Raw genomic sequence first — 15809 nt, 5'->3', positions numbered from 1 at the left:
AGCTAATTTTTCTTTTCTTGAATTACCAATTATTTGGAAGTGAGGCTTTGCATGATTTCTTGGTTCACATTTTCTTGGGCTGAGTCTCTTGTACCTTTGGCCATTATTCACATAGCTTGGTGAACACCACTGGTTATTATTCGCAGAGAATTTAAGCAGAGAGAAATTTCAGCATGTTTTGAGATTTCCTGATATTAAAGAAAACTGGAAGTTTAAAAAGACTATTAAGGATTGTGAAAACTAGATTTCCATGTAAAATCTGTTTCACAGCCATATTTGTGGCATTAAACATTGGCTCAATATATAATATAGTACATTTAAGAAGGTTTACCTAAAGAAAACTTAAGCTCTACTGGTTAGATATTTGAATTTTAGTTTTAATATGATTAACACTCAACTTAGTATTCAAACCAATCGTTTCATTTCACTAATATTCACCTAGCTGCCTCTCTTTTAACACCTACTTTTGAGTTTCTTTGATGGTCATACGAGGTATTACATTACTGTATTACATATTGTATTATAGTTGTCAAATTTAGCTGTAACCTAATTGTGATCTTTGAAGCAGGAAGTTTGGAGGCTTACCTATTTGACAAAAACTGTTACTGGGAGGAATTTATTATCTAAGCCCCATTCTCCAATCCACTGCTCTTCCCCTACTTCCCTCTTTCTACCTACCCTCCTAAACCCACTACCTATCCAAATCTCCAATATATTTTAAATAGATTGTTTAGGAACTTGTGAAGAGACTGATATACATCAGTTGCTTTAGAAAAATGCCTTATATTCTTTAGCTTATTTCAAAAATGCCAGTGAATCTACTTCTCATTTCAACTTTATGATTGTCTTTCTACTGTAAAACCTCATTTCCAAAGTGTGACTAATTGTCTACAAAGGAATGGTGCACCATTGATTTCCACAACTAAAAGAATTGTAAACTAATGCTAGCACGTCATCGAGTCCGATATCTATTCAAAAGAGGGCTCCTTTCAGATGAACTACAAGCACCTATTTCTTGATCTGTTCTAATTTTCTTAGTAAGATACTTTAAATCCATTTTCCTCAGAGTTTGCCATCTTTTCCCCTCATTTTGAATTGTTTTATCTATGCTATGGTGAAGAGTTTCTAAACCTTTGTGGATAAGGTTCTCTCTTAAATGAGGTAGTAATACTGATGATGAAGTAGAGGAGCTCAGCACCATAATCAGCACCACTCAGAAAATCTTTGAATATGTTTTCAACCTTCTTCTTTTGTCTTTCCAGGGTATCTCATCTCCTTCCCTTGTCAGCCTTCCAGCCTTCTTTGAAAAGAGGAGTCATACTTTAAGCCGGTCTACAACTCATTTGATATGAAGTTATTCCTCTTATGTGATGTCTTAATCCAATGACTGACAAGCAGCTTATTCTTGAGACAAGAAACTGACTTAAATAGTACTGTCATTAGCACTTGATGAAAACCAGGAGGAAGTTAGAAAACACTAAAGTAACCATTTGAATTTTTTAAAGGAATTAGTTGCTCAATTATAAATATAAACTTAAGTGAAGACTTTGATATTGGTTTAGATGTAATTTATTTGTTTAAACTCCTCTTTCCATGCCAATATCTTAAGTTATTTCTAACATCAGTAATTTTGATCCGTTGATACAGTAAATGATTTTATTGTTGGATGCAAAGATTCTGATGTAAACTATTTTGTATAGTGCTTATTAACGATCTTGTGAAATACATCTTTGTATTTAAATGCTATATGTTCAGTGCAGAGATCAAGTAACACTGTCAAGTTTCTCACTGAATAAATGACTTCCCTGGGAGCTAACTCAGCAGACACGTTTGCTTCCCTGCGCTCCTTCAAGTACCATAGCTTCTCTGTTGTGTAGCCTGTTATTATTGTGTATTTCCAAATCTGGCACATGAGGAAAAAAATGATAATTTGCCCCCATATGAAAACAGTCAGAAATGATCAAAATCCTTTTATAGATTGTAGTGAGGACATAGTTTTGAAAATATTGTATGTTTTGCACAGAAATAGGTCAGTGGATACATGTACTTAGTTCAGAGTCCAGATGTTTTGTCATACTTTTAAAATTTAGTTTTATAGTTTGCAAAAGTTCACTTTGAGTACAAGACTATGAAAAAATGATGCTGATAATTTGTAGCATTTAATCAAAATTAGTTTGAAAGTTGGCATTGTTTGCTTCTCTGCTTTTAAAATGCATGTATATATGGGTATTTCATTGTGAAACTCAGATTGTGGTTCTCAATCAGTTGTAAAATTAAATTCATTTATTAACTGTAAAAAAAAGCTCCATTCCAAATTGTCTAATTTTAACAGAATATAGTCTTGTTTTTTCATCATAGTGAATATTTTGAAATAATCACGTTTTTCCTAAGGGTATTTGTCTGCCTTTCTTATCTATTTAGGGACTAGTCTAAACACATTGATGCCATTTAATAATTCTCCGGTTTCTGTTGTAAGAAATTAACTGACTCCATACAGTTGTATGTTGTATATGTAACCAGAGTGCTGCTTTTGAGAATATTAAATGGCCCTTTTCTGATGTGTTTTTAAAATTAAGAACATTGTAAATAAAGATGTAAAAATCTCCAATGTTTTGCTGTTCTGACTTAAAAAAAAAAAGAAAATCCAGAAAACCAACAAAAAAAATGACTCCAGAATCTTGTGATATTTCAAAATGAATTTGCTACAGGTGGTTACTTACCACAGTCATTCTCGTACCCAAAAACAATTAAATTATAGGAGTAAGTTAATTTTATAAATTAGTTAATATAAAAAAAAAACTAAAAAGTGTAAATCAAAGGAAGGTGCCATTATTTATGTATCTGACTTTCTAGATCATATGACAGCTATAATCAAATGGCTTTCACCTAACTGGTTTCCTTAGAATAATGTAGAAGAGTCATAGTCAATATAAGGTGATGTCAGAAACCTCTTTGCGCTGACATTTGTGGCCAATGACTAAGGCTATGTGGATGATCCCATTATCTATTAAGATACTCCAGAAATTCATGTTGTGTTTAAAAAGTCTAAATTTTGTTGTGTCATTTTTTATTTTTGGGTCTTAATCTGACCATCCTGAAGGAACTTTTTATCATTTTCTGATCTAAGAGATAGACTATAATTCCCTAAATGTATTTTTCGTTTATTTTTAACTCAGGCTCTTATAAAATGTGGTCAGAATGTGTCAGAAGCATGCCCTAGCACTAGAATATTTGATTCAATCAACTTTGAAAATAATTTTTAAGAAGTTAGTCTATTCAGATATTGTCATAAGACCCTCAAGAGAGGAAACGTGATGTGCTGTACTTTAAAAAAACTTGATTTAAAGCCATGTGAATTTTCACAAATGATAAAGGAGGGTATGAAGATTCAGTTGGTAAAATGATTTATCATAGGGTTACTTTAGTAAGCTTCTCTAGCATGTTTAAAACACTGCTTGATTTAATAAGTAGTGAGCATTTTTTATTTATAGCTCTCTACAAGGCACCTGGGTGGGGTACAAGGAGAACTGGTCTTGTTTTTCAATAGACCCTTGTTATTTTTAAACAAAGTTTAGCAGATATTGCTGGGAAAGCGCATTGAAATTGATGATACAAAATTTATCTCACACAGTCTTCTTGGGCCTTTCTCTGGAATTCTTAATGATTGGAGCAGTGATGATGCATTAGCTAGGATGTTAATGAACAAAGACCTAAGGAGTTATAGTAGTGTAGGATGTTTGTAATGGGTCTTACCTGTCCCTGCTTGGGCTTGACAACAGGCAGAGCCTGACATCGACACTTTCTTCCTCCTGACTGGAATGACCTAGGACGTAACCTCCTGCTCATGCCTGCTGTGAGTTATTTTTAACAATTCATCAAATATCGACAGGCTTATAAAGAAATGTGTCTAACTTGCTTAGCTAAAACAATTTAGCTGCAGTCTTGCAGTTGTGTCCATCCACTGCTGAATCTGTGGTTTTAGCCTTATTTCTAGTCCTATCATAGAGACATAGTCGCTAGTGATTCAGATTGTATTGGGTAGAGTCAGTGGATGGTGTATGGAAAACTCCAGGCTGCTAATTCCTAGGGGTACCAGGGAAGAGCATATTAACTTGTCTTGTTAAGCTCTCTAAGACAAGTTAGAGAGCAGGCACCAGGCTGCAGTGTGCTGGTGGCAGGCGTTTCCTAGACCCAAGGGGGAAAATGGTTCAGTTCACACTTACCACTTTGCAACTTTGGAGAGCATATTGATACAGATAGTCTGCAAACTATCCATGCCCATAGGATGTAGGGCTGGAAGATCTCATAGAGTCTTACCCCCTTATTTTGTAGATGAGGAAACAGGCCTAGAGAGACATGAAGTGGCTTACCTGGGGTCAAAGCTAGTAGTGTTTGTGATGGAATTTAGACCCAGGTCATCCTGACCTACTCATAGTACTTTACCCACCACACCACCCTCCCATCAGTTCTTCAGAGAGGATATACTTGAAGTGAGGGATCCCTCCCTGTAGCTCTTTTCAGGGAGATCAGGTTTGTCATCTGGGTGCCTCTGTGACCTCCTCTTGATACATGATAGGTCTCATGTGTGATGGAAACATTGCTGCAGCTGGCAAAGCCCCCGAGCCTGTCCACCTGCCAGGAAGTCAGCAGCTTTTTTCTCCATTGGCTTCTGGTATATCCCTTAACCTGTCTGGATGAAGGGTTTGCCATCTTTGAAGGGAGCATGATCCCATTTGCACACTGTCTCCACAGGGCTGTTGTGATGGTCCAATAAGAAGACACATGGGGAAATACTTTTGTAGGTTTAACACATTGTAGAAAATGTAAGCTGTTATATATGGAAGGCTTGTTAGGAAAAAAAATGTGTGTGTGTGTGTGTGTGTGTGTGTGTGTGTGTGTGTGTGTATGTAAATAAAACCTTTTCACGTAAGGAACAAGGTTCCTGCCACGTATCCAAAGGAGTATCTGATACACCCCTCCACTTGCTCTGTGATCCTTCCATATTGGCCTTCATGTTCCCCGCCCCAGATGCTTTATGTCCTGACTGTGTCTTACTGACTGTTTCTCTTGCCCAGCTGGAGTAGTCTTCTCAACTCTGCCTTTAAGACCCAACTCCAATCCTACCTGTTTAGAGGCCTTTCCTCCTCTTCTCCCTTCCCATCACTATCAGTGCCTTCCCTCCAAGATTAACTTCCATTTGGTTTATATATATGCTTTGTGAATTTTGATATTTGCATGTTGTCTTTCCAACTAGAGCTCCTTAAGGGGAAGTGAACTGAAAAGTCCTGTTGATGTTTATAGCTGGAATACCAGGACTGATGTTCCTAGCTAAGCTTGAAGGAATATTGTCCTCAAGTTCCAGTGCCCAGCTCTGGGTCCCCATAAAGGATGGGGGGATGGGAATAGTGATAGAGACTGAATCTGTGATTGGTCCAGGCAACTCCAGGTATGGAAACCACCCCACCAATGCAGGTCAACAACATTTCTTCAACTGGCAGTCTTAGAATTACGTGAAGTGGGTCCTCTCAGCAAGTGTGTAAGAAGGTGTCAGACCTTGACACCAGCTCTCTATTTTCCCTTTATTCTTCTCCAGGCTTTCCCAGACTTTGTTTACCAAGAGGGTAAACATTGACTTCCTTTTACGTGTCATCTTCTATTAGATTGTAAATCCTTTGTTCTTCTGGTAGACTCATCCCCAGCTTAGCACAATGCCTGGCACATAGTAGTATGTAATAGATGCTCATTTGCTATATTCATGTGGATGAGAACATTCACGTAGACTGGCACCTTCACATCTCCCTTTTTTTACTTTGGCGGCCCAGTTCTGCTTGAGAAAAGGAAAAAACAACTGTGCTAGTCCTTGTGAGTGTCATTCGTATTCACAAAACATTAAACTATTCCTCTAGTCTTCGTCCTTGGATACTTCAGTTCAACAAATACGTATTTGAGTGCTGACCAGGTGAAATGGACCCTACCCTCAAGGAGCTTACATGGTTATCATCAAAGCAGGAATCCTGCTACAAGGACAAAACATTACATGAGCGACTTCAGATGGCCCCATAGACTGACTGTTAAGCGCTCTATGGGAGTGATGTATAGAAAGAGCCGCTTCATAAATATTCATTGCTAGGAAAATCTCACCTTTCATGCTGTTGGACAAAACTGGTAAGTCATCTTATTTTAAGGTCACTCTCATTAACACGTCATTACTGTGACTTACACTGCTGTCTGTGGAAAACAAAACCTCTAGAGGATGAGAGATATTTTCAAATAATTTATAATGCCAATGTTTTGCTAGAGAGGGCATGTGATGTGTAGGAAGCAAGAGTCAGAGACAGGACGGTCTGGGTTCGAGTTCTGCTTACAACACGTCCCAGCAGTACGACCCAGGGCAAAGTCTTTCACCTTGCAGTGTTCTGGGTAATTCTGGAAGACTATAAATTACAGAGAAGGTGCTGACAGCCTTTGGAAGAGGGAGTTTCCATGCCAGGAGTTCCCAACATTCGGAAAATCATAGTCCTGGACCCCCCAAAAATAGGTTTAACTCCAACTGCTTACCAATAAAATTGTTTCTCTTTGGCAGGTATTGTTAGGTGACTACCAACATGAGATGGACTTTAAAAGAAAAATGGTATGGAAACCGCAGAAGAGAGTAGACTATGTCAGAGGTGGGCAGACTACCCGCCAGTGGGGAGGTTGCAAATCATGGAGCTTGCTTGAACACCAGGAAGGAGAAAAGGATGATTAATGTCTTAGTTTAGTTCATCTAATTGATTTCTTTCTATCAAGGAGGATAGAAAGGAAGAAAAGAGTTTCTTCATATTTGGAATCAGGGTAAGTTATGAGGCTGGTCTATACTGGGGTGGGGTGTGCGGGAGGGGGAGAGAAGGAGCCAGCATCTTGTATTGGGAGGGTGTCTCCTATCAAAATCCCAACTTCTCCCTTCCCCCTTTTGCTTTAAGCTTCCTTCTTTATAGATTATCTCTCCCCATTAGAATGTAATCCTGAGGGTAGAAACTGTCTTTTTTTTGTCCTTTTCTTTATATCCCTAGTGCTGAATATGGTGCTTAACATATAGTAAAGCTCAGTAATGCTTATTGTCTTGACTTGTGAACTTGAAACCAGGTTTAAGTTAACTCCAGAAATCAGAGAAGACTGGGCATATTTAGTCTGGCAGAACTTGGGGGCAAGATAATTCTTTAAGATATCGATGAGTAAATATTCATTAAGTGCCTATGATGCGTTCTGTCTGAGCCATCCCCCTCTGTCTTGCCAATGTACCTCTCCCTTCTTTTCCTTTTTCTCCCTTCTGAACTTTCATCCTTATTGTGATCTGGCAGCTTTACATGTCTCCAGGCCCACCCCCTCCAAACTGGTTCACCCATTTCTTAGTCTCCCTTTACCCTTTGGCATCACATACGCTATGCTCAACAAATTCCTTTGTGTCCACAGACTTTTTAAACAACATCTTTTATATCTCTTGGTTCAATGGGAATCTTGACTTTTTTCTGAGGACACCACTTCCCCCAACACCTGACCATCACAGACCTGAGAAGACTTGACATCACCTGGGCCTGCTTCTGCCTCTTTTACACAGTTTCCTCTGACGCTGTGTGTCAATAATCCTTCCTCTTTGGTAGTCCATGTAGTTTGTTTATACCATCCTCATTCTGTCCTTGGGGCTGCCATCTGTTGGACTTTACTTAACTCACTTTTCTCAATGATGTTAGGCCTTACCTCTACTCCACCATCTTTGGGGACTTTGACATTCATGTTGTCCAGCCCCAGTCTCTTCCCCCAAGGTTTTGTCCTTGATATATGCTAGATGGTAAACCTAGAGGCAGCTAGGTGGTCCAGTGGATAGAAACCTGGGCCTGGAGTCAGGAAGACCCGAGTTCAAACCTGGCCTTAGACATAAAGCTGTGTGACCCTGGGCAAGTCATTTAGCCTCTGTCTGCCTCACCTTGTTTATTCACCTGTAAAAATGGGGATAATGATAGCACGTTCCTTACAGGGTTATTGTGAGGATCAAATGGGGTGGTATTTGTGAAACTTAGCACAGGACCTGGCACATAATAAGTACTTAGTAAATATTAATGTTCTCCCTGAGACACTTTAACTCCCCATGTCCAAAACTGAGTTCAATATCTTTCCCTCTAAACCCTCCTATCTTCTAGATATTTTTATTTCTGTCAAATGCACCATCATCCTTCCAGTATTTTAGGCATATAATTTTTTAAAATAATATTTTCCCCAGTTACACTTAAAAACAATTTTTGATATTTTAAAAAAAATTTTGAATTCCAAATTCTATTTCTTCCTTTCTCCCTTCCCCCCTTCCTGAGACAGTAGTAGGTATATAATTCTTGACATTCCCCTTTACTCCTCTCTCTTCTCTCATACATTCAGTGTTGCCATTTTCACCACAACATCTGACATCCAGCCTCTTTTCACTCACACAGTGACAATCCTAGTTCTGACCCTTATCACCTCTTGCTTAGATTATTGCCACAGCCTTCTAATTGGTTCCTGCCTCCATTTTCATATCTTCAATTCAATTTTGGAAACAAATATAGTTTTTATCAATGGAAGTGACAGTAAGGAAGATACATTTCAACCTTCCTTGCTGTGCCGTGGGGGCCATTGGACCCTTCCATGTGACTTGCAGCTGAAGAGCAGGCTGTCTTGTGTTCTTCATCAGAGTGTAAGCAAAGACTCATGGCTTTTGTTTTGTATCCCCCGGAAGCGTATAACAAGAACTTTTTCATTTATTTATTCACTCGTTCTTCTGCTCCCTTATATGTTCTCACAACAAATGTCATCGTCCCCTCTGTATTTTCCCAGTCGATCGCCCATAGTCTGATTTTTCTTGCCTTCGTGACCTCATGGTCAGCCCTTTTAATGATTTCCTAGCCAGCAGCCCCGAATCCCCCAGCCCTCCTTTTCACCGTTTCTGATCTCCCTGTGCCATATTCCATTTCTCCGTTTGTGTTTCAGGGCCGCTGAATATTCTTGAAGAAAGCCATGAAATGGAGCCGATTAAGTGTCCACCCTTGGGCTGGGCTTTTCCTGGTGCTCAGACACCTCCTTCCGTTAAGCTTATTGGTTCCCTATTTATTTCATGGTCCATAGTGATTGATTCTTCTAGACATTTTCCTCTGCCCTCAAGTCCCTAAGTGTACTCCTAACCTGTGCTTAGAGCAGATGGCAGCCTGTTTCATGGCCAAGAGTGAGTCCTGATGTGAATTCCCTCATCTTCTTCTGCTACTCCTTACCAGGGGTGGGGAACCTGAGGCCACATGTGGCCCTGTAGGTCCTCAAGCGTGGCCCTTTGATGGAGTCCAAACTTCAAACAATGAAAGGATTTGTTCTGTAAAACTTGTACTCGGTCAAAAAGCCACATCCGAGGACTTAGAAGGCCAGATGTGCCTCGAGGCTGCAGGTTCTCCACATCTGCATCATCTGCTCTGTCCTCTCCAGTGATATTTCTATTTGTCTCTAAAATGAATCCCTTTAATGTGCCCTGGCTCCCGTCTTCTCTTCACTCTTTCTCCTTTTCCCTTTCCCTCCTTCCTTCCCTCTTTCTGTCCTTTACCTCCACATTCCACCCTTTCTTTCCTCCTCTATCTCTTTGCTCTCTCTTTCTCCCCCTCTTCACTACCCAATTTGTTCTTAATATGCCCCAATTTAAAACAAAAACAAAACCTTTCCATTGAACAGTATCCGGACGCTACCCTATCCCTTTTATCTCCTTCATTGACAGACTTAAAATTTTTTTCTTTAACTAATGCATCCACTTACTCACCATCCATTCTGTCCTCAATTCCCTTCAATATTTCTCCTATCACCATCACTCCACTAGGATTGTTCTCTCAAACATAGTGGATAAATCCTATTGGCTTTGTTTCAGTCCTCAGCAATGTGGCAGAGTAACGTTGGACTGGGAGTCAGAATGTCTAGGGTCTAAGACCCATTTCAGACACTTGTTAGCTGAGCAAGTCTTTTAATCTCCAACCTTCCTGGACCTCAGTTTCCTCATCTGTAAAATGAGAAGATTGGGTTAAATAGTCTCTAAAGTCACTTTACAGTGCCTAGCATACAGTAGGTGCTTAATAAATGCTTATTTCCTACCTCCCTTTCCTCCCACTTTGACATCTGGATCATTTGACACTTGTTCACCCTTTCCTAGATCTTCTTTCCTCCACTGGCTTCTGAGCTAACCATATTTGTACAATTCTTTTAATTCTCTGATGCTCCTTCTCTATATCTCCTTCACTGTCTCTTTATCCTTCTTCTAGGTGTCAACCAAGGACAGTCTTGAGGATCTTTTTTTTTTCTTCCAAATTTTCTTTCCTGTCAATGTCTTCAAGTACACTTTGCAAACAGTCACTTTCTTGGTCTCAACTTGTGGTGTCCAACACAGATAGAAATGGATCCCTGCAGGCAGCATGTTGACTTAGCAAACCACAAATTAACATGTTCTATCTTGTATTTTTATGTATTTTGTTAAACATTTCCCAATTAAATTTTAATCTGGCTCAGGTCAGTTGGGAGTTTTGTTGGCTGCCCTGTCTGTGGGCTGAGTTCCACACCTCTAGCAACTCTCATGATTATATTCAGATGACTCTCAAATCTACATCTCTCATACTGATCTCTCCTCAGGACTCCAGCATCCATGTCTGTGGCTGCCTATGGGGCACTTCCACTTGGATGTCCCACTGGCATTTCAAACTCAATGTGTCTGAAATCAAGCTCATTATCTTTTTCTCTTTCTGACTTCCCTGTTTCCATCAGGGCAGTGTAATTCACTTACTCTCCTATTATCTGAAGTTTCAGTCTTGTATTGGACTCTTCTTCTTTTCTTTCTTCTTGTTAAGAGGAGGACACTAGGTCATAAAAATGAAATAATTTGCCCAGACTCCTATAGGTAGCAAGTATTGAGGTTGGGATGAAAACTTAGATACTGTGACTCTAAATCCAAAAGCTTTCTCTCATATCCCATTTATTCTTTCTCTCTTGTCCAGTCAATTGCAAAGCCTTTCGATTCAGCTTCTGAAATCCTCCTCGCAACAATCTTTTCCTCTGTCTTCCCATTGCTATAACTTTTCTGCCTTAATTCAATAACCATTTTTATTCACTAGGAACTGGACGTTGTGCTAGGAATATGAAGGCAGAAATGAAAGTCTTACTCATAGGGAGCTTACACTTTCTATTCTCTCCCTACCTTTAATCCATTCCTCAAACCATTGCCAAACTCCTCTTCTGTGTAGACCTGGTAATGCAGTCTTCTGTTCAACCGTCTCCAATGGTTACCTATTAGCTACCTAATAGTGGTCTAAGTCTACTTATTTTTCACAGCCATCTACAGTTGGTTGCCACCTTTCCTTTCCAGGTTTATCTTCTGAAAGTCCTTGAAATATTCCTTTTATTACTGACATAAATCCAACTTGGTCAAAGTGAGTTTAGGGGACAAGTAGGTGGCATAGTGGATAGAGCACTGGGTCTGGAATCAGGAAGTCCCATTGTTATGAATTCAAGTTCAGCCTCAGACATTTACTAGCTGTGTGACCCTGAGCAAGTCATTTCTCAGTTTCTCATCTATAAAATGAGCTGGAGGAAGAAGTGGCAAACCACGCCAGTGTCTCTGCCAAGAAAACTGAGTGGGCTTACAAAGAGTTGGACTTGACTGAGCAACATGTTGCTGCAGTCTTTCTTTACCAAGATATTTCTCTATTTTTGCATCAATATTCATGGACAAGATTGGTCTGTTCTCTTTTTCTTCTATAACTTTCCATGGTTTGGGCTTTTGGGATGCTATTTGTCTCATAAGAGAGATTCAGGTAAACTCTCAATTAGTGAGAATAATATTTGTAACATATATATTTGTTCTTTGTAAATTCATCTGGACTAAGGTTTTTTTTTCTTTCCCCTTTTCATAGCTCAATTATTTCTCTTTCTGACATTGGATGCATATTTCTTATTTTTTAAACTTTGGGTCTTTACTAGTTTTGTTGATAATCATCAATTTTCTTTGAATTCTCAGTTTTTCTGGCATATAATTGGGCATAATCACTTGTGAGAAGTCTCATTAGTTCCTTCCTGTTATATATTCAGATTATTAATTTTTAAATTTTGATAATTTTTATTTTCACCTTTATTTCTTTAATTTTCAAGATTTCTTTTATATTTGTTTTGGGGATACTTATTTGTTATTTTCTCGTTTAAAAAATTAATACTCAGTTTTCTAATCTATTTTTCTGTTTTGTTAAAGTGTGTTTTCTGAGATAGACATTTTCCTCTGAGGACTGCTCTAACTCCATCACTGAAATTTTGATATGTTGTCTCATCATTCTTTTCTACATAATTATTATTTTCATGGTTTGTTCCTAGACCTACCTGTTACTTAATTTCCAGTTATTCCTGTATTGTTTGCTCAAGTTTCCTTCATTCCTATTTTTTATTGTTATAGATTATAAGAGATGTTGATTATTTTTGTATGTTTACATTTATTTAAGATTTCTTCATGCTTCAGCACAAGACCACTTTTGGTTAAAGTTCTCTGTAGTACTAGAAAATATCTGTATTCTTTACTTCAGAGTTCTCCATAGGTCTTTCAAGTCCATTCCTCCTCTGCCCCAGCAAACTGTGTAGAACTATGTTTTCTTTCTTGTTTCTACCTTGCTTACCTTTCTGAGTTTATCTAGCTCAAAGAGAGGAATATTAAAATCTCCTATAATTATTGTGTGACTTTTGGTGTAGTGATCTAGCTAGATTTGCCCTTAGGAGCTCAGACATTATGCCATTTAATGCATAGGAAGGACCCCAGTTGGTTGGGTGGATACCCTGTAGTAAACCTTTGGGAAAACAAGGACAAAGATTTCACAGGAAGGGCAGGCATGGATTGATTGAGAGCTGCACTCATCCACATTAATGAAATCACATATCCATTGGAGAATTAGGAGTAATGAAGTTTTTGCAGTGTGTATGGTTTACTATCTATTGTTTGTTGTATTTTTTATTTTTAAATGGTTTAATGAGATCCTTTTCTTTTACATCACTGCCAAGTCCAATTGATTTCCTTCCCTTCCTCAACAGAGCCCTCCTTTGTAACAAATAAGAATAGTCAAGCAAAACAAATGAACACATTGTCCGTGTCTTTTTTTTCCTATTTGTATCCCCAGAACTTAACTTAATGCTTTACCCATAGTAAGTGCTTATTAAGTGTTTTATTCATTCATTTTCCACATCTGAAAAAGTGTGCTTTATCCGAAATCCAGCTCACCTCTGCCAAGGGGCAGAAGGCGTACTTCCCTGCCAGCCTGCTGACATCATACTTGCTGTACCAATACCACAATGGCTGAACCAGTCAGAGTTTTGAGATCTTTCAGTATTGTTTTCCTTTACATTATTGTGGACATAATATCAATTACTTTCCTGGTTTTGTTTATTTCCTTCTACTTCTGTTCACACACGTCCGCCCAAGTCTGTTGGAATTTTCCATATTTGTTGTTCCTTATAGTAGAATTATATTCCAACTAATGAATACATCACAATTTTTTCAGCCATTTCACTAATGATGGGCTAACATTTTGTTTCTAGGTCTTTGTTGCTGCAACTATTTTTGCCTGTCTTTGGTCTCCTTGGAGTTCATAGAGCAGGTAGTGATATTGCCAAGTCATATGCTATGTTTAGTGATTTTGTGTGAGTAATTTCAAGGTATTTTTCAGAAAAATTGGACCAGCTCTATAGCAAAATTTCCCTGTTGGTTTCTTTTGACATTTTTTATTATCACCATGTCTGAAATTACGATGCAACTCTTATTTTTTCAAATTGCCTGAAGCATAATGCATTTTGTCCCATCCCCTGATTTCATTCTGTGTGTTTTGAAATATATTTTTGTTACCTCTTCACATCACCTAGATTTTTATAACATAATTTTTTTAAAAGAAAAAGAAGTGGAAAAAATTCAGGAAAACCAATCAAGATATAAAAATTAAAAAAGAAAACATTTGGCATCATATGCATTCTTCCAACCCTTGCCTTCCCTTCCCCACCTCTTCAAAGGAGTCAGGGCTTGAAGCGTCTTCTCATCTCTTCTTTGGGGCTAAGTTTATTTTTTTGTAATTTTGTAACATTCATTTTCTTGAAAAATTTTGTTTTATTGATCTTTTTTACACCACTTAAATTTCCCCCTGAATTTCTTCCTTTTCTCCTCCTAGAAAGCCATTGATATCTAGAGAATTTTTAAAGAACTATAAAGAAAAAAAGCTTGTAATTTCAAAGAAACAATTTTAAAGAAAAAAAAATTATTTCTGACATTGGGTATATTTCTTATTTTAAAAAATTTGGGTATTTTATTTAAAAAATTTGATAATTTTGTTGATGATTATCTATTTCCTTTGAATTCTCGGGTTTTTCTGGTAAAACAATGAGCAAAACTGGTTATTAAAAAGATCTGGCAGTATAAGTGATATTACACCCTAGAGTGCCCCCTAGCTCTGCACATATCTATTCTTTGGGACCAAGCCTACTCTTCGTAATTTCGCAACATTCACATTGAGTTGTTTTGTGGCTGTTATTTAGATTTATATTGTTGTAGACATGTATATGTGTATGTATATGTATGTGTGTACACACACAAATATGTATGAACACTTAAGTATTTTTTACTCTACTTCATTTTGCATCAGTTCATGTAACTCTTTTCATGCTTCTCTGTATTTATCACATTTGTATTACATTTGTATTACACACAATTGTACCACAGTTTGTTTAGCTCTTCCCCAAATGATAGATATCTTTGTTTCTAGTTTTGTTTTTTGCCACCACAAAATAAATAAAAGCTAGAATTAAGGTTGCTGAGAGAAATAGCAACCATCTCAAATGTGCAGATGATATCACTCTGAGGGCAGAAAGTAAAAAAGATATTAAACCTCTTGATGAGGATAAAAGAGGAGAGCATAAAAGCTGGCTTGAAGCCTGACATAAAAAACCCAACAACTAACATTTTGGCAACTGGCCCCATCATTTTCTGGCAAATAGAAGGAGAAGAAATGGAAGTAGTGTCCAATTTTATATTCTTGGGCTCAAAGATCACTACAGATGGAGACTCCAGCCATGAAATGAAGACACTTGTTACTTGCAAGGAAAGCCATGTCAAATCTGGACAGCATATGAAAAACCAGAGACATCACTGCCCAAAAGGGTCCATGTAGTCAAAGCTATGATTTTTCCAGTGGTAATGTAGGTCTGTGAAAGTTGGACTTATAAGGAAAGCTGTGAGGGCCACAGAATCAAGGCTTTCAAATTGTGATGGAGGAGAAGACTTCTGGTAGCCCCTTGGATAGCAAGGAGATAAATCAGTCAATACCTAAAGAAATTAATTCAGTCTGTTCACTGGAAGGTCAAATACTGAAGCTTAAATACTTTGATTCCATAAGGAGAAAATGAGACTTATTGGAAAAGACCCTGATTTTGGGAAAGATTAAAGGCAAAAGGAAAAGGCTGAGAATGAGAAGGATAGATAGTGTCATGGAAAGAATGAACATGAACTAAACAGACTTTGAGAGATAGTGAAGAATAGAAGGGCCTAGTGTGTATGGTCCATTAGGAAAGATTGAAGGCAAAGGCAAAGGGAACGGCAGAGAATGAGATGGATGGATGGTGTCATGGAAACAATGAACATAAACTCGACAGACTTCAAGAGATAGGACAGAATAGAAGGGCTATGGTCCTTGGGGTCACAAAAAGTCACAGAGACAACTGAGCAACAACAAAATAAATATTTTCATGTCTAGGGGGATTTTCTT

General features: G+C 38.1%; 1 protein-coding gene across 3 annotated transcripts in view; it reads left to right on the top strand.

Moving 5' to 3' along the window:
• Window positions 1-2608, top strand: part of ECT2 (epithelial cell transforming 2) — a 56222-nt gene extending 53614 nt beyond the window's left edge. For all 3 annotated transcript variants that reach the window (XM_072618458.1, XM_072618459.1, XM_072618457.1), the window contains one exon: window positions 1263-2608. In XM_072618458.1, the coding sequence (XP_072474559.1) occupies window positions 1263-1352 (90 nt within the window). In that variant the 3' untranslated portion in view covers window positions 1353-2608. The remainder of the gene's footprint in view (window positions 1-1262) is intronic.
• Window positions 2609-15809: the final 13201 nt, after the last annotated feature.

This window comes from Notamacropus eugenii, chromosome 6, assembly GCF_028372415.1.
Source record: "Notamacropus eugenii isolate mMacEug1 chromosome 6, mMacEug1.pri_v2, whole genome shotgun sequence".
Taxonomy (NCBI): Eukaryota; Metazoa; Chordata; class Mammalia; order Diprotodontia; family Macropodidae; genus Notamacropus; species Notamacropus eugenii.
The sequence above is the reverse complement of the archived record's forward strand: the minus strand, read 5'-3'. Positions and strand labels throughout refer to the sequence as shown.